Below are 16,683 nucleotides of genomic sequence, written 5' to 3'. Positions count from 1 at the left end.
GCTGGGGGAGCAGGGTCTGGCCACTTCCACCCAACCCAAGACTCCTCTAACAAGCAGTCTGCTTCAGAATTATTGGGTTGCCGAGACATTGTCCCATCTGAGGCTCTCCCTGCCCAATCTTGCTGCTTCCTCCTAAACAGGCTACCCAATACACCTCTGTATTCCTAACTTTATCTCAGCACCTGCTTGCTAGAAAGCCTGTAATAATGCACAGAGTATGTCTCTACAAACTGCTTACTAATGACAAAGGTAAAAACTGTGCAGAAGTCTCACAAACACTACTTTACAAATGGTCAAAGCTAACACCGCCCACACTGGGATAGACATACGGCCTCCTAATACCACACACTGAGCACACAGTGTGAGGGTCTTCAAAAGCTCACAGAAAGATTTATATTATCTTCTAACTCCATTCTTCCAAGAACTTTTTGAAGTACCCTCATAGAATTTCTGTGGTCTTCTGCCGAAAATCTGTTATCTGAATTTCATCGTGAGGAAACATCAGAAAAACTCAAATTGAGGAAGAGCCTACAAAATAACTAGCCTGGTTAGAGCCTGGTGTTATAACACCAAGGTCAAGGGTTCAGATTCCCGTACTGGCCAACAGCCAACAAAGAGCCAAAACAACTAGCCTGTTCTCTTCAAGAATCCCGAGGTCAACAGGTCAAGGGTTTGGATCTCTGTACCGGCCAGCCACCCACAAAAAAAGAAGAAGAAAAAAAAAAAAAAAAAGAATCCCAAGCTCAAGAGAGACAAAAGCTGAGGCAATGTTCCAGATTAAGATTTAGAATTAGACACAACTAAATACAGTGCATCACCCTGGACTGCTAGGAAGGACATGTGACAAAATCTGAACTGTGAGCACAGGCTAGGAGATAGTGCTGCGTCCATGCCAAACCTCCTGGTTTTGATCATTACACTGTGACTTGTAAGAGAATGCTCTTGTTCTTAGAGAATGCACAGTAAAGTCTTTAGATGTCTCCAACTTCCCCTCCAATGGTTCAGGGGAAAAAAACAAACCAGTGTGTTTGTACGTGTTTATATAGAGAATGATTAAAAAACGGAGCAAAACATAAACAGCCGGTACATCCGGGCAGAGTGTTGGGGGGTCCGCCGTACTAGTCTTGCAGGTTTTCTGTAATTAAAACTACATCCAAGCAACGAGTTACACAGAAATCGCACGCCCCCCTGCATCTCTTCCTCCTGGTAAAGCAGACGCAACACAAAAGCTACCGCTTCAAAGTCGGAACCCGGCGGCACCTGGCGCGTTCGCCAAGGGACGCAGCTGTCCGCTGACCCAGCTCCAGGGCCCTTCAGACCCTGCGAGGACGGTCCCCGCCCCGGCCCGGACTTGATGCATCTGACGGGGCCACACAGCGCGGGGCCTTCCGGGCATGGCCGTCTTCACTCGCGGGCGGCCTGACGGCTCTTCCCCGGCTGACACCGCCGCGCGGTCGCGAAGGGCCTCTTCGTGTCCGTCCTCCTCCGCCGGGCCCGCCCGCGCCCCCGCGCCCCCCACGGCTGGCTCCTCCGCCCGTCTCGGGGCTCGGGCCCGGCTGCGGAGGCGGAGGGCGGGGGCTTCTTCCAGGCAGACCCGGGACCCACTCGTGGGACCCGCAGCTCTCCCGCGCGTTGGCCCTACAGCCGGTCACCCCGCGAGCGGCGGGAGCCGCGCCCGCAGCCTGGCGGCGCCCCGGAAGTCCTCGCCGGCCGCGGACCCGGAAGCGCTCGTGGCCGCCGCTTCCGCTTCCGCAGTGCTGAGGACGCGGGACGCGGCTGCCGGCGTCATGGTGTTCCTCGGAGCGCCGCTCCGGCTGCGGAACCGCCTGGCCGGCCGCTGCTGGCGGATCCAGGAGGTGCTGAAGCACGCGCGGCACTTCCGGGGCAGGAGGAACCGCTGCTACACGCTGGCCGTCCGAGCCGTGATCAGGGCCTTCGTGAAAGGCACCGCGGCCCGGAGGCAGAAGAAGAGGGACATGAGGACGGTGAGCATGGCCGGGGGACGCCGGCGCGTGCTGTCTGCCCGCAGCCCCGCCGCCCGCCCCGCTCCGCGTCGCCGTCCCCCACCCGGCGCTGCAGACTCCGCTGCTCCCGTCTGCCCTCTGCTCACGACTGCTGGTGGCGGAAGGCAGAGCAGAGAGACGGGCTGCGTGACCCGGGCGGCCCCCTCGCCCACCCGCCCCGGGGCCAGCTTGGTCCCAGCCACCCCTCGGACATCAGGCCTGCTCCTTGACCAGGCGGTCTCCTCTGCCTGGGCGCCTTCCCTCTGCTGTCTGCGTGGCCTGCTTCTCCGCTCTGTCCGAGTGCCACCTTCTCAGGTGTCACACCTCGCCACCCCGCCCCACCCTCACTAACTTAGCGTCTAAACTAACGTGCATTTTACCTGGTTGGTTGTTTACCACCGGTCTCCCCCACCTCTTGCTAGAATGCAGGTTTCAGTAAGGATTTTTCTGTTCCGTTGAGTGCTGTAACCCGTAGGTCGTAGTGCCTTGTAAATATTGATGGAATGAATAAAATGGGTTGGTAAGGAGCTGATTCTGACCCTCTCAAGTTAGAAATGCCTCATCAACCTAGATTAAGGGTCCAAGCATGATAAAGTCTCTGTTCAGGTTCCTGAGTAGGTTTAGGATGTGGCCTGTGGAGGTGTGTGGGTCTATTCGGTACCTGCTCTGTGGCTTTGGGGCATCTCAATCTCTTTTTGTTTCTTGTTTCCTCAGATCAGGACAGAGGTGGCCCTGCCTCCTAGGACCCCGTCAGTCTCACTGTGCACGTACTGTGAGCAGCGTCCGGTATGTAGGAAGTGCAGTAGCAGAAGCTCTCACAGCGGGGTCCCTGGACAGCAGTAGCCTCACCTGGAATTTGTCAGAAGCACAAATTCTCAGGTCCTACCCCAGACCTGCTGAGTCAGAAACTCTGGAAGTGGGTCCCAGCAATCTGTGTTTTACCAAACCTGCAGGTAAATCTGATGCAGGTTCAAGTTTGTGAACTGCTGCAGTAGAGGGAGAAAATAGGCTTGGATGCTGTTTTAAGGACAGAATGGTAATGGTTTTAAAGTAAAGAACGGCTTACAATAAAGTGCCCCTCCACACACACACCCCACCTTGTTTAAATGACCAGAACGCAGGGGTGCACACCAGTTATGTTGCAGAAACCTCAAAGCATATCCATTCAGATGCTTCCATCACACCATGTCCCAGCAAGCATCACTTTGACTCATCTTTCCAGCTTTTTCCACGCTGACTTATTAGCCTCACCTGCTGCTGCTGTGTTCAGGTGCAGGTGTTCAGGTGTTTGCTGTGCCTGGAACAGACCCCACTACTCCTTGCCAGCCAGGTCCTCTATGGGGACCCTTACTCTCTCCAGACTCATCAGCTCTGCTCTACCTTCAAGACTCTTCACCTCCCTGAAGCATCTACCAGGAGTGTTTTGTCCCTGCTGCCGTTAGCACTCATCTCAGTGGATGTAGTAGTTACTCCTCACAGGTCCTTAGTTAGACTCGAGCTCTGCCACAGACCTCTTGTTCCTTTTTGTATTCTCGGTCCCTAAAAATGCATTTACTTAATGCTTTACAGCATGTGACTTTGTTTATCATTTGAAAATGAAACTTGCATTAAGATGAAGAGCATCGACCCTTTCCTTGCAGATACCGTGTACCGCAAGCCCACTTGTCTGAGTAGAAAACACTAACTTTTCAAATACTCTTACAAATATACTTCTTAGTTCAGTCAGAGCCTTTGCTGGAAGGTGTGGATATAACATTTAGAAGTTCTTCTCAAGCATCTCAATGTTTTCTTATTTCAGCTCTGGATTAATCGAATTACAGCTGCCTCCCAGGAACACGGCCTGAAGTACCCAGCATTCATTGCCAACTTAGTTAAGGTATGGTTGAGGGTGTGGGACCTGTTGACATGCTGAACATCTGCAGAAACCATCCCTGCAGGCATGATCCAGCCTGGCAGGGGTCCACGCAGCACAGGCAAGCCTGACAGTGCTTTCTGTTGTTGGGGTGGAGTTCTGGTAGGATCGGGGCTCACCATACTTGCTTCTCTTTGCCCTGCTGGTAGCAGAGCAGAACTGGAAACAGCGTGTGGTGCTGAGATGTGACCCCTGAAGTTTTCCCATTAAGGAAAGAAAAAGGGTAGAAAAACTTCCCTTTAGCTTTAAAGTTTGATTTAAAAGTTTTAATAGTGAATGATTTTTCATATTGTAGCAGACGAAGTTGAAACCTATGCAATCAAAAAGGAGGGGAATGTTTTGGAGGGAAGAGACAGATTAAGCAAGTGTTGCAAAATCTTGGTAATTGTTGAATCTGGTGATCCTGCTATTCCCTTGCTTTTGTGTACGTTTGTATTTTTTTCTTAAAAAGTTACGGGGGTGGACATCTTTCTTCTACCTTGTAGCAGGTTCTTTGTTGTTTATAAAGACCCTCATGGGCCGGCCCGTGGCTCACTCGGGAGAGTGCGGTGCTGATAACACCAAGGCCCCGGGTTCGGATCCCATATACGGATGGCCGGTTCGCTCACTGGCTGAGCGTGGTGCTCACAACACCAAGTCAAGGGTTAAGATCCCCTTACCGGTCATCTTTTAAAAAAAAAAAAAAAAAAAAAAAAAGACCCTCATGCTAAGCTTAGGACGTTGTGACATTCCCATTTTACTGATGAGGAACTGGGGCTCAGAAAGGAAATGGACTTTGCCCAAGGCACAAAGGTCGCAGGTCGTTGAGTAGGGTCCACTCTGTCCTTGATAGCTGCATTTAATGCACGGAGACCATCTCTCTTTTCTTCTCCAGACACATTGGTAGTGTTTGTTAGCTTTCTGAAGTCACCTACAGTCTTACTTGTAGATGCCTTAGCTTAGCTCTCGTGGGAACTTCCGAGTTGACCTGAAGGGTCACCCAACATCAGCAGTCCTAGTTCCATCTGGGAGATGACCATTGACCCAAATAAGGTTCTGTGACTGGACTCCAGCCTCCTCTCCCGTCTCCTGCTTCACACAGCTTCCACTGGTGCCTCCCTCATCCTTGTCCACATTTATCCTTCAGCATCCTGCCTGGACGTCCTCGCTCTGTCACCCAGACAAGATTGTCCTGCTACCTCCCCTCCTCCACACTATCTACAGGCCTTCCATGAAACCCGGCCAGCACAGGGTCTTCCTGCATTTTGCTGAAATGCATTTCTGTTGCTGACTACAGACTCTTGATTGTTTTTATTCCAGTGCCAGGTGGAGCTGAACAGGAAGGTACTTGCAGATCTAGCCATCTATGAACCAAAGACTTTTAAATCTTTGGCTGCTTTGGCAAAGAGGAGGCGAGAGGAAGGATTTGCTGCTGCCTTGGGAGATGGAAAGGAGCCCGAAGGCATATTTTCCAGAGTGGTGCAGTATCACTGAGGCTGAAGCTGTGTGGACCAGGAAAAGGCTTTTTCCCCCGATGATCATAGTAACTAAGATACGAGCAAAATGTTTAGTCACAAGTTTGTAAGTTTGATTTGTAATTGTGTTTATTCACATTTCAGTAAGAGGCATGAGAGAAAAGGCCCTTCTCTCAGTGGGACAAATCCACAGAACTGTCTCATAAAGATCATACAAATAAAGCCCATGTGGTGTTCAGCTTGAAGAGCTGTTTTCTGGTGTCAAGCACACACACCTTGGTGTGTACTCTGCCTCTGAGGTACCTGTGTGCCCATCATCAGGGCTGCATGGTGGGAAAGGTTGCTGGGGCCAGGAGTCCCTGGTTGTAGGACACAATTGAGCATGCAGTTTCCTTCTGCAAATTGAAGGGTTTGCAGCAGGTCTCTGAACTCTGACTCTGGCTTCCCTCAAGGGCTGCATGGGGCGGCCCATCTAGCATCCAACTTTCCAGTTCCCTGATCCTCCCCAAGTGCCCCCCACCCTCTGCTCATCCTGCCCAGGGCTGTCCTCACCCTCCACCCTTCCTTGGTCTCTTCCTTATGTCCAACAGTGACCCTGTAGCTCGGCTTTTCAGCCACTCAACACCAGCCTGTTTCCTTGCCGTCTCCTGCACTCCCTAGCCCATCATGTATCAGGCAGGTGGTATTCCTGGTCCCAGCCTCACCTTGGTCCCTGCAGGCCTGGTCAACTTTTCCAAAGAGGGGCTCTCAAACTGATGGACTGTCAGATCACCTAGGTAGGTCTTTTAACAACCACCATGCTTGACTCCATTAAGTCAGGAAAATGGGAACTGCCTCACAGTGGCCCTACCCACCCTGCACCACGCAGATGTGCCCACCCCTGCTGTCCCCCCAGCCCCTCAGGGCCAGAACCTCCCCTTGCCCTCTTAGAGACCTGGTTCCACTCAAAGCCTGTCCTGTCTTGGGCCTCTCCGGCTGTGGAGTCTGCCTCCCTCCTTTGTGCCTCACTCTGGTCTTTGCTTCCTACTTCCAGTTGCTGGGTCTGCAGTCGATCCCACCATGTCCCAACAGCTCTCACTAATGCTGTCTCCTGGAACCAAACTCCAGCAAGGACCATACTCCCTCTCCTTCCTCCCTCTTTCTCACACTCTGCCCTAGGAGAACTTATTGGGTTCCTGCCTCATCGCTGTCTGGCGGAACCCACGCTTGTGCAGACAGTGTGCCCCCAAGGCCCCAGACCATGTCCTGCTGATCTTGGATGGCCACCCCCTGCTTCAGGCCACCCAACCAAGCACCTGTCTCCCTACAAATGCAGCCACGCTACGTCCTGTGGTGACACTATCCTTCATCCTTTGTCTGCAGTTGCCTTTGAGTCAACACCCACCTCCAACCCCATACAGAACCCATCAAGTCCTATCTGCCTCCTAGAGATCTCTTCAGTCTATCCACGCTTCTCCATCCTCACTTTGGGCCAGTGTCATTCCTACTTCCATCACTTCATGGCCTTCTAAGAGACCCCAGGTCCTGGCTCTTGTCACTGTACCCAGTGACGGCCACTACACTGGAAGCATTTGGAGGCCAGGTCTGAGTACTGTTCACTGGCTTTCCTACTGCACAAGTCCAGTATCTGGCTGTGTGTCCAAGGTGATCAATGCACGTCAGTCGTCAATAAATAGCTATTGAGCAGACAGCACCGGGGAGGATGTGGGACTGCATTCTGTGGATGCTGCCTCGCCCTGACGCAGCTGCCTTTTTCTGCTTTTTCATTTTAATGGAGGAAGACAGGGATATGGCAAACCACAGTGGATGGCTCCCAGCACCCACCCACCCTCCCCCAGCCCCGGTTTCCCTCTGTGCAGGCGCGAGCTTGGGTGCCAGGCCTGGCCTTGCCTCACTGGAGGCACCAGCATTTCCCACTGTCCTGGCCACTCATGGTTTAGGGGATGGGCAAGCAGCACAGGCAGGGCACACGAGCGTGAGTGTGTGTGTGAGTGGGGTGGTTTCCAGAGAAGAGAAAATTCCTTCCTTCCTGGACAGTGTGCAGCTCTAGCCCACAAGAAGGGACGTTCTGGAGCTGAAAGCCAGGGGGCAGAGGAGGTGGATGGACTGTAACCGCGTTGCCCAAGGCAGACAAGAGAGGAGAGACTCGGTCTTGCTGGCAGTTTAGACTGTGACATCAAGTCCTGCCAGAGCCAGCCCCGCAGCTGGACTTGGGTGAAGGCTAGCGGCGGCCTCCGGGTTTGAGCCGGTCTGAGTTGGGCAGTCACTGGCAGCGCACAGCGTCTAAGCCGGCCCCTCACCCGGGCATTCGCACCACCCTCACACGGGGCCTCCACCGGTCCTGGTGGAAGTCTGGGGTGCTGCGCGGCAGCAGACAGCTGGTGCTGCCCCTGCACGGCCGCGGAGCGCCGCCCGGGTAAGCAAACCCGGGGCCTGAGGCCCGCTGGCCGGAGCAACAGGGGCGTCCAGAGACGTTCTCAAGAACGCGAACCCCTCGACGCCCCGCCGTCTGCAGGCGCCGTTCACACCGTCCCCACGGCGCCCTCCGCACCTGGAGGAGCTCGGGCCGTTCCCTACGCTGCCGAGCCCCGCAGGGGCACCTGGGAGCCCAGCCGCGCCGGCCGAGAGGGCGGAGTCACCCTCGCGTGGGCCCCACGACGCCCAGACTTGCGAGCCGCTAGCGCCCGCGGACTCAGGAACAAGCGCTTCCGGGGCGGGGCCTGGGCCGCTGAGCCACCTGGGAAAAGAGCCCGCCCTTCCCGTGCCGGATTCCGGCGTGGGCGACTGCTGCGACGCTGACGGGCCGGCTGGGCAGCCAATCGTGGTGAGGCGCCGCCGGGCCGCCCGTGGCTCAAACCAATGGCACGCGGCAGGGCGGGGCGGGGCGGCCGCGAAGCGTCGCGAGGAGCCGCCCTGCGGGAAGGAGCCGAAGAGGAGTCGGCGGCACAAAATGGCGGCGGCGGCGCCCGGGACTCCGGGGTCGGCGGCCCCTGCGGCAGCGGCGGCGGCCGGCGGCCCGGGCTCGGGGGGCGCAGTCCCCGGGTCGCAGGGGGTGCTGATCGGGGACAGGCTGTACTCCGGGGTGCTCATCACCTTGGAGAACTGCCTCCTGCCGGACGACAAGCTGCGCTTCACGCCGTCCATGTCAAGCGGCCTCGACACCGACACGGAGACCGACCTCCGCGTGGTGGGCTGCGAGCTCATTCAGGCTGCGGGCATCCTGCTCCGCCTGCCACAGGTGAGAGCAGCTGCGAGCCTCCCGCCGCGGCAACCGCCGGGCTGCGCCGGGGGAGGCGCCCGGGCCTTTGTTGGCGGCGGGGCCGGGCCCGCGCCCACCGAGCCCGGCCCCGAACCTGACCCCGACCTGTCCCCGCGCCCACCCGAGCGCGACCCTGAGCCAGCCCCCGACCTCGTCCCCGCTCCCACCCGAGTCCGGCCCCGAACCCGACCTGTCCCGGCGCCCACCCGGACCCGGGCCCGGCCCCGAGCCCGCCCCAGGGCCCCAGGCAGGTTCTCGAGGCAGCCGCACGCGGACAGCCTTCCGCGCCAGGTTCTGCGCGGGGTCCTCGAACGCGGTGCTAGTCCCCGCCAGAGCGGGAGCGGTGCGGCCTGAAATGGGGCGTCTGCCTTCTCAGGTGGCCATGGCGACCGGACAGGTGCTGTTCCAGCGGTTCTTCTACACCAAGTCCTTCGTGAAGCATTCCATGGAGGTGAGGCTTCCTCTTTCGTGTCATTCTCTGAGAGCGGCGTTAAGAGGGACCTAGTTATCGTCCTGGCTGGGCCGCCGCGCTCCAGGCCTCCGGGGCGGGCGGGGCGAACATCTGTGCGTTCGGTCCTTGCCTTTCAGCACGTGTCCATGGCCTGCGTCCACCTGGCCTCCAAGATAGAAGAGGCGCCCAGACGGATACGGGACGTCATCAACGTGTTCCATCGCCTGCGACACCTGAGGGAGAAAAAGTGGGTCCTTTTCAGAGCTGTCGCATTGTTCGTCTGCTCCTCAGGGCTATCAGATCACAATTACGGTTTGCAGCGAAGTTCAGGGTGTGAGGTTTTAAGCTGGTGGGACATCTGATAATGTATTCCCCGCGCCCAGCACGGGGTCTGCTCGGTTCACAACCCTGTTGCCTCTTTTTCCTGCATGTTTCCGAGGGCTCTAGGGCAGGGATTCTTGACCTCAGCGCCACTGACATTTGGGGCTGGGAAATACTTTGTTGTGGGGACTGTCCCGTGCACTGTAGGATGCTTGACAGCAACCTGGTCTCTACTCATCAGATGCTAGTAGCACCTTTCTTCAGTTGTGACACCCAGAAATATCTCTAGACATTGCCACATGGCCGTAGGATAGCAAAATTGCTCCTGGTTGAGAACCACTGCCCTAGATCTTAGCCCAAACTTTATGTTCCTAACGTCAGTAGAAGTCCATTGGAAAACACAGCCTCATCTGCTTTTAAGCACTGTACTTTCGTGGGGTCTCTGATCTTCCATTCAACCGCAGACACACACCTTCACATCTTGAGCCAGTCACTTAGCCTTTGTGCGCTGAGATCCTGAGACCCTTTGCTGTGTTCAGTCGGTGTTTGTGCACCAAAAAGCTGTTAATCTGTAAGGGAAGGGGAGAAAGACTGCTGAGAAGGGATAAGTAGGTTAGTATAGGAGTTTGAAGAACATTTTGTAATTTTATTGGTTAAAGGAAGCGAACTTCTTAGCATTATCTGTGCCATGGTGTTTATATTGGATTCTCATCATTTGGAGGTAGCTATGGTATTTGAAAAACCTTGTTTTGTTTGACCCTTGTGTAGACATGTGCTTTGTCTTTGTAGGAAACCGGTGCCTCTAGTACTGGATCAAGACTATGTTAACTTAAAGAATCAAATTATAAAAGCGGAAAGACGAGTTCTCAAAGAGCTGGGGTTTTGCGTCCACGTGAAGCATCCTCACAAGGTGCGTATGAGGCCTGGCTGCCATGTGAGCCCACCCATGTCGCTGCTCTAGTTGTGGTTTTCTCTCTCCATCCTTGCTGTGCTCAAGGTTCTGAAGAGGATTGACCACATCCCTGACTTGGTTCTCCAGTTTATATATGTAATCTCAAAGTAATTTCGAATTCCTAACTCATTAACTTTCTTGTTTTATGTGTTAATTTTAGTAACATTTCATAAGAGTTTTCGAGTTGGCAGGTTTTTTGGGGGGTGGGGTGGGGGGGCTGGCCTGTTCAGGGATCTGAACCCTTGACCTTGGTTTTATAACTCTGTGCTCTAACCAACTGAGCTAACCAGCCAGCCAGTATTTGGCAATTTTTAAATTTGGACTTTCAGAAATAGTGGTGAACTTGTAAAAGAAAAAAAAAATACTTTTTTTTTTTTCATCAATGGCTAATTTTTTAAGGTTGGTTTTAGTAATAGCCTTACTTTCTCTTATGGGGGAATTGGAAGTATTTTGAATCCTTTTATTTTGAAATGAACTGAAGCAGTTTTATAGCATGTATTGGTTGAGAAGCATGGCTGCAGTTGGTTAAGTTTACTTAACAATATCGTGAGTGTCTTCTAGCTATACTTAAACAAAAACTTATCTTTAAAAAAGATTATTATTTGCACCTTTACTTTCATCCCCTTCTTACTGGTGGGTTTCCTCATATCTTCTCTTTTGCTTGTTTGACTTTCTGGCATTAATTCAAATTCCTGATAAATTACCCACCACAGATTTAAGTGGTTTTTTTCATTTGCTGAAAGTGTTTTCGCGTCGTGTTCTGTGTAAGTTGGTAACTGGGACACAGAGATGTGCAGGGCAGGCTAATCTCACTGGTGGAAAAGGTGTCAAAGTTGAGACTGAGAAATGAGGCCTTCTGTGCCAGGCGGTGCAGCGTGGTCCTCACGTGTGTGCATGCTGCTTGCTCCAAAAGCAGGTGCAGGTACATCAGCAAAAGTTCCCCTCCAGCCAAGCTGTGCCCTGGACGTGTGGCCAGGAGCCACTCCTGGGACCTAGCATGAGGCTCTTATTTGCTGCATGGACACCCACGAGATTTGAGTTCCAGCCTGTCAAGGTTCTTGGTAATAACTGCCTGACCCATATCTTCCAGATAATCGTTATGTACCTTCAGGTGTTAGAGTGTGAGCGTAACCAACACCTGGTCCAGACCTCATGGTGAGTTGATCTTCCTTGTTTTACGAGACCAGCAAGGGTTGATTTGAGGCACTTGGGCAGTGGGTAGTCGGTCCCATGACTTAGTTGTGGGCTGGAGTTGTCCGAGTGCCTAGTGTTCCTGCTGTGTAAATTCCAGTCAGCCTCCCAAAATGTCAGGCACTGGTGTAACGGTAGGTGGCCCATACCCTCCCCTGACTCTGGATTTCCTATGTCCCCCCACTGTGGAGGATAGCAGTCAGCAGATGTCCCTCTGGGGGCTGTTCCCTGTGGGAGCAGAGTAGGATCTTGTCCCAGGGAAATCAGAGGTGACAGGTGCTAATGTAGATTTAGTGGTCTTATATCTCCTGTGAAATTGGCATCCTGTGGGAGAAGGGAGGGGATGAGGCTTTGCTACAGTTCTGAGACTGATTTTAACACTGCATATGCTAGAAATGAAATCTGAAGTAACTAGCATTTGGGGTGTTTTGGTGAATTTTTTCCCAGGGAGTTTAGTATGTAAGGGTCATATTTTTGCTGACTGAATTGTCTGGTGCTATGACGTGTTTAATAGAGAACCTATTTTGACTTTTCTTTTCTGTACTCTTTCAATCAAAGGGTAGCCTCTGAGGGTAAGTGACTAAGACTTCTCCTCTGCTGTCCAAGCGCTTTGGTGCAGGGACAGCGGCCGTCTTCAGCCAATCCAGTGCAGGCTCTCCACCGAAGGCTGGCTCTAGACTGGTGGTACGCGCGCACGATAGCATAGTCATGGCCACCTGCTGCTCGTGGTTCTGACGGTTGTGCTTCTTGTTAACCCTGTCGTGCTCTGGTAATTGTATTGATTAGAGCTGATAACTGTCTTGATTTGAATCTTGTCCCTTTAAAACTGCTGTACCTGTACAGTAAAGATGCAGTACCTTCCTACTTTAAAAAAATTCTATGGAAAGCTGTAAGAATTGAAGTGATAAATTGGCTGATGGGAATTCAGACTGTCAGTGTGGGCGTGTGTCATTATTTCTAGAAGTCCTAAAGTTGCTCTCTTCGGCAGCTAAGCTTGACTCGTTTCAGTAAAAGGGATGCATCTTTACCATTATTCCTTGGATACTTGTTAAGATATTGTAATTTATTTAAAATATAATAATAAGTTTAATTATATGTTTTGAGAATTTCATTTGTTTTTAGAACTTAAAAATGGATGGATTAATATTATTATACTATTGTATACTGAATATTTCTTATTAAAAACAAGAAGGTTACTGATGGTTAAGTTTATCAGGGTCTGAGCTGTTCACTTGCAAAGTGTTCCTGGGACGCATGGGCTTCCCTCTTTAATGCCTGCAGCAAGAGCTGCCAGAGCCAGCTGCCTCTAGCAGGCCTCTGTAGAGTTTATCGTTTAGAAATCTGAGTGGGTTTGTGTGGTACCTTCTCCTGAGTTTATTTACAGCAGAGATATGAGGGGGAGGGTTCAGTCACATGACAGCAGGGTTACTTCCCCTAAGGGTGCAGCCCAACTCTGAGGTGTGCCATCATGGGGTATGTTAGGAGCAGAAATGTGTAACCTCCTCATCTGTTTTCTCATGGAATTAATCCTTTGTTTTTATAATATAAAGCTGGTGTGAGGTTTGATTTTAGTCTAAGTCTTAAATATATCTAAAGGAAAAATGTTAAAAATGTAGCTAGTTTTAAAACCCTTTAACTTTTAAAAAAATGCAAATTTTTGTATTTTTATATTTTCCGAAGTATGATAAAAGTTTTTTGTAATGTATTGATTGTGATGAAACTTTGAGTGTTCTGTTGCTTTTGTCTGATTTTATGAATGTTCGTTTTAAGACTCCTTGTTGAAATGGGACAGTTTGGAAACGGTTCTTTGATAAGCCTGAGAAGAGGACTTCACTTTGGTCAGTGAGCCTTCCTCTGCATGATGTCCTATGCACCCGAATTGCACCCAGGGGCGTTTTTCCCTTTTCCAAGTGGACACCCTCGTGGAAGCTGCGGCTCAGTCATCCAGAGAAGGGCCAGGCGTGAGCGCTCTTCAAGGAAGAGGGACGCCAAGGGACGGCTGTCTCCACAGCCTGGCAGGCTCCAAGCTCAGCAGTTCATTTGCGTGTGCATGTTCCTCTGCACTGTGGATTTTGAACGTTCAGATTCTCTAATCAAGTGCACCTAGCCACTGCAGCAGATGTTTCCTTTTGAGGCTTTGTGCTCGCACTAGAGCAGGCCAGATGCGGGGAAGGAAAGTTAAAGTCGGTTCTCTTAACGGCCACGTGCGCCGTCTGACATTCAGCGGCCTTTTTTTTTCTTAGTAATTTCTCTGTCTTCCTCTCCTGTACTCAGTGAAAGCAGCTAGAATGTTCCTGCATTAACTCAGATTCACAGGACTGTCTAGCTCTAAGTCTAGCGGTAGACTCCTTAGAGGGTTAGCAGCGTCAGGTAGTGCAGACAGATGTCCCAGATGGCCGGGGCTGCAACTCTCCCTGCCTTTGGTTTTCAGGAACTACATGAACGACAGCCTCCGCACTGACGTCTTCGTGCGGTTCCAGCCTGAGAGCATTGCCTGCGCCTGCATCTATCTCGCCGCCCGGACGCTGGAGGTTAGTGTGTTGCTGTGGCGGGGAAATTTAAGTCCGGTTCTTTCTCTAGCTTCCACCAAGGGAGGGACTTTAGTGTATTCTTCAAATTACACTCATTTGTGCCAAACCTTCTTGGTGACCAGCAGCTTTTTATATTGCCCCGGGAGTCTTGCTGGCAATGAAGAAAAGTGTAACAGTGATGACGTCTGTGTTTACAGATCCCTTTGCCCAATCGTCCCCACTGGTTTCTTTTGTTTGGAGCAACTGAAGAAGAAATTCAAGAAATCTGCTTAAAAATCCTGCAGCTTTATACTCGGAAGAAGGTTCTTTTATGTTTTTTGTGTAGCATGTGCCCTTGTGCCTGGTCAGAAGCGTCTGGTTCTGAGAAGATTGGTCTCGCTTTTGCAGGTTGACCTGACGCACTTGGAGAGTGAGGTGGAAAAGAGAAAGCTCGCCATGGAGGCGGCGAAGGCACAGGCGCGGGGCCTGCCGCCAGGGGGCGCGCAATTGCTGGACGGCCCCGCGGGCTTCTCCCCGGCCTCCAAGCTGGGTGAGTGTCGGGGGCGCAGGGGCGTCCTCCCCGCAGGGTCCCCGCAGGGCAGTGGTCCTCCTGAGCCTTTGGTTTGCGGCTGCGCTACTTCCCTCCAGGTTCTTCTTGAAACAGTGGCATTTGATGGAATTTCATAACCTGGGCCGTTGTATTGTCTTGTCAGACCCTAGAGTTAAGCGTGGTGCCCGTCACCTGCTCCCTGAGGAAAGGTGGACTAGACGGGGGGCCCCGTCTGATGCATGTTTAGGTTCTGAGTCCCAGGCCGGGAGCAGGAAGGCACCATGGCACTTGTCTCCGTCGGCCCTGTAGAGGCCTTCTCCTGCTCTGATGACTTGTTTCTGATGTTGATTTTGGTTTTTAACTTCTTATGCTCAATCCTAGTAGAATCACCCAAAGATGGGAAAGGAAACAAGCCTTCCCCGCTGTCCGGGAAGAATGCCCAGAGGACAGTGGAGGGTGTGAGGAAAGCTGAGGCAGACGGCCCTGTGAACGGCTTGTCCAAGGCAGCAGGGAGTCAGAGCCGGAGCAGGAGCCGTGAGCAGAGCTGCTCGAGGTCCCCGTCGCGGTCTGCTTCTCCTAAGAGGAGGTGTGTGCCTCAGGCTCACCTGCGGGGGCTCAGGCCTTTGGCAGGAGATGGTGTGGCCCTGGACAGTCGTTTGTACCCTGAGGTGGCTTCTTATTTTTCTAAGCCCAGAGCTCGCATCTCTGAGAGCCGCTCTGAGTGTGTGTTGGGGCCTGGTTGGGATGGGCAGTTACACATGGTGGTGCTGTCCTTTCTCACAGGAAGAGTGACAGCGGCTCAACGTCTGGCGGGTCCAAGTCACAGAGCCGCTCGCGGAGCCGGAGTGACTCCCCACCGAGACAGCCGCATCGAGGCGCTCCCTACAAAGGCTCTGAGAGGAGGGGCTCTCGGAAGTCCAAGGACTGCAAGTACCCCACCCAGAGGCCACACAGGTCTCGGAGCCAGAGCTCCTCCCGGTCTAGAAGCCAGTCACGGGAGCGGGTGGGTAATTCTGGAAAATACAAGAAGAAAAGTCATTACTACAGAGATCAGCGACGGGAGCGTTCGCGGTCATACGAGCGCACTGGCCATCGCTATGAGCGGGACCACCCTGGGCACAGTAGGCATCGGAGGTGAGGTGGGGCCCCAAGTGACTGGCTGGCCTCAGACTCCTTCTCAGAGGGTGTCTGGGGGGCTGCCCTGCAACCCTCCTATCTTGCACACCTTGGTGTGAGTGGCCCTGTGGTACAATATTTTGGAAATGTTTTTTGACTCTGAACCTTGAGATGAATTTGGAAATGGAACTGAGGAGATGGCAGGTGCCCCTCAGGCTGGCCTGGGGCTCAGGGCGCTCCTGTCCCAGTGCAGGGCACCCCCAGCAGCAGCCTGCGGGCAGCTCAGTGGAACAGGAGGTGTGCGTGTCCCTGCTGGCTGGCGTGGTGCTATGGACAGCTGTCTCTTCGCTCCCGTCCCCAAGCTCGATTATGTCAAGTCAAGAGAGATGAGTGTTAGACCTCCGCCTACATTAGGTCGTACTTGTGTGTATCTCGCAGTGTCTCACGATGAGGAAATGGCCTTAACAGCCCCTTATTCTCTGTCCACGGTGTAAATAAACACGTGTTTAATGCAAGTTAAAGCTACATATGAAAACTCAGAACTTGAATTCTGTCAGCTTAAAACTTGTTTAGAGAAATTCTGATTTTTAAAATGTGAAGGTATTTAGATCTGTGTTGAAAGTCGTCTATTTTTATCTGTGCAATGCTGAGTGCAGGCCACCAGCTCCCAAATAGAGAAGTTTCCTATACATGCAATTTGTGTGCTTGAATAAACACGGTTCTCTCTGCTCAGGACATTGGGAATGTTAAGGCATTTGTAGGCTGTCGCTCTGCTTGCTTGTGAACCATGTGGGCGTGTGCACAGCCAGGGGCACATGGGGCTGCCTCCTGCCCCTGCTCCCCTTACAGCCTTAGACTTTTATTGAGCTTCCAGGCACCTGGTTTTCTGCCAAGGCTCATGAGGGAAAGGCTGCTTCCTGAGGGGCCACAGGAGGGGCGGTTCGGAAGCAATGAAATGATTCTG

At 52.7% G+C, this 16,683-nt stretch overlaps 2 protein-coding genes across 9 annotated transcripts; both read left to right on the top strand.

Annotated features, from left to right (window-relative positions):
• Positions 1-1,735: 1,735 nt before the first annotated feature.
• MRPL20 (mitochondrial ribosomal protein L20) lies at positions 1,736-5,607 on the top strand. Of its 2 annotated transcripts, XM_063106528.1 has the most exons (4): positions 1,736-1,985; positions 2,718-2,789; positions 3,802-3,879; positions 5,215-5,607. In XM_063106528.1, the coding sequence occupies exons 1-4, from the start codon at positions 1,788-1,790 to the stop codon at positions 5,386-5,388; spliced, it is 522 nt and encodes a 173-aa protein (XP_062962598.1). In that variant the 5' UTR covers positions 1,736-1,787; the 3' UTR covers positions 5,389-5,607. The 2 variants fall into 2 exon arrangements, with proteins under 2 accessions (XP_062962598.1, XP_062962599.1); XM_063106529.1 differs by lacking the exon at positions 2,718-2,789.
• Positions 5,608-8,262: 2,655 nt separating this feature from the next.
• CCNL2 (cyclin L2) lies at positions 8,263-16,454 on the top strand. Of its 7 annotated transcripts, none has more exons than XM_063105980.1 (10): positions 8,263-8,607; positions 9,005-9,079; positions 9,217-9,326; positions 10,190-10,310; positions 11,443-11,507; positions 13,975-14,074; positions 14,272-14,376; positions 14,462-14,603; positions 14,988-15,189; positions 15,387-16,454. In XM_063105980.1, the coding sequence occupies exons 1-10, from the start codon at positions 8,320-8,322 to the stop codon at positions 15,739-15,741; spliced, it is 1,563 nt and encodes a 520-aa protein (XP_062962050.1). In that variant the 5' UTR covers positions 8,263-8,319; the 3' UTR covers positions 15,742-16,454. The 7 variants fall into 7 exon arrangements, 6 of the variants coding, with proteins under 6 accessions (XP_062962050.1, XP_062962049.1, XP_062962052.1 ...); XM_063105979.1 differs by having other exon boundaries at positions 14,985-15,189; XR_010024239.1 differs by lacking the exons at positions 13,975-14,074; positions 14,272-14,376; positions 14,462-14,603; positions 14,988-15,189; positions 15,387-16,454 and adding exons at positions 12,102-12,227; positions 13,314-13,413 and having other exon boundaries at positions 8,265-8,607.
• Positions 16,455-16,683: the final 229 nt, after the last annotated feature.

Source organism: Cynocephalus volans, chromosome 8 (assembly GCF_027409185.1).
Source record: "Cynocephalus volans isolate mCynVol1 chromosome 8, mCynVol1.pri, whole genome shotgun sequence".
Taxonomy (NCBI): Eukaryota; Metazoa; Chordata; class Mammalia; order Dermoptera; family Cynocephalidae; genus Cynocephalus; species Cynocephalus volans.
Note: the sequence above shows the minus strand (reverse complement) of the source record. Positions and strands in the feature narration are given on the sequence as shown.

Excerpts from the sequence above, each read along its gene's own strand:
- CCNL2 (XM_063105979.1), top strand. The coding sequence starts at position 8,320 with ATGGCGGCGGCGGCGCCCGGGACTCCGGGGTCGGCGGCCCCTGCGGCA. Across the intron at positions 9,327-10,189 it reads CGACACCTGAGGGAGAAAAA|GAAACCGGTGCCTCTAGTAC; the intron begins GTGGGTCCTTTT and ends TTGTCTTTGTAG. Across the intron at positions 15,190-15,386 it reads TCTGCTTCTCCTAAGAGGAG|GAAGAGTGACAGCGGCTCAA; the intron begins GTGTGTGCCTCA and ends CCTTTCTCACAG.
- MRPL20 (XM_063106528.1), top strand. The coding sequence starts at position 1,788 with ATGGTGTTCCTCGGAGCGCCGCTCCGGCTGCGGAACCGCCTGGCCGGC. Across the intron at positions 1,986-2,717 it reads AGAAGAGGGACATGAGGACG|ATCAGGACAGAGGTGGCCCT; the intron begins GTGAGCATGGCC and ends TTGTTTCCTCAG. Across the intron at positions 3,880-5,214 it reads TCATTGCCAACTTAGTTAAG|TGCCAGGTGGAGCTGAACAG; the intron begins GTATGGTTGAGG and ends TTTTTATTCCAG.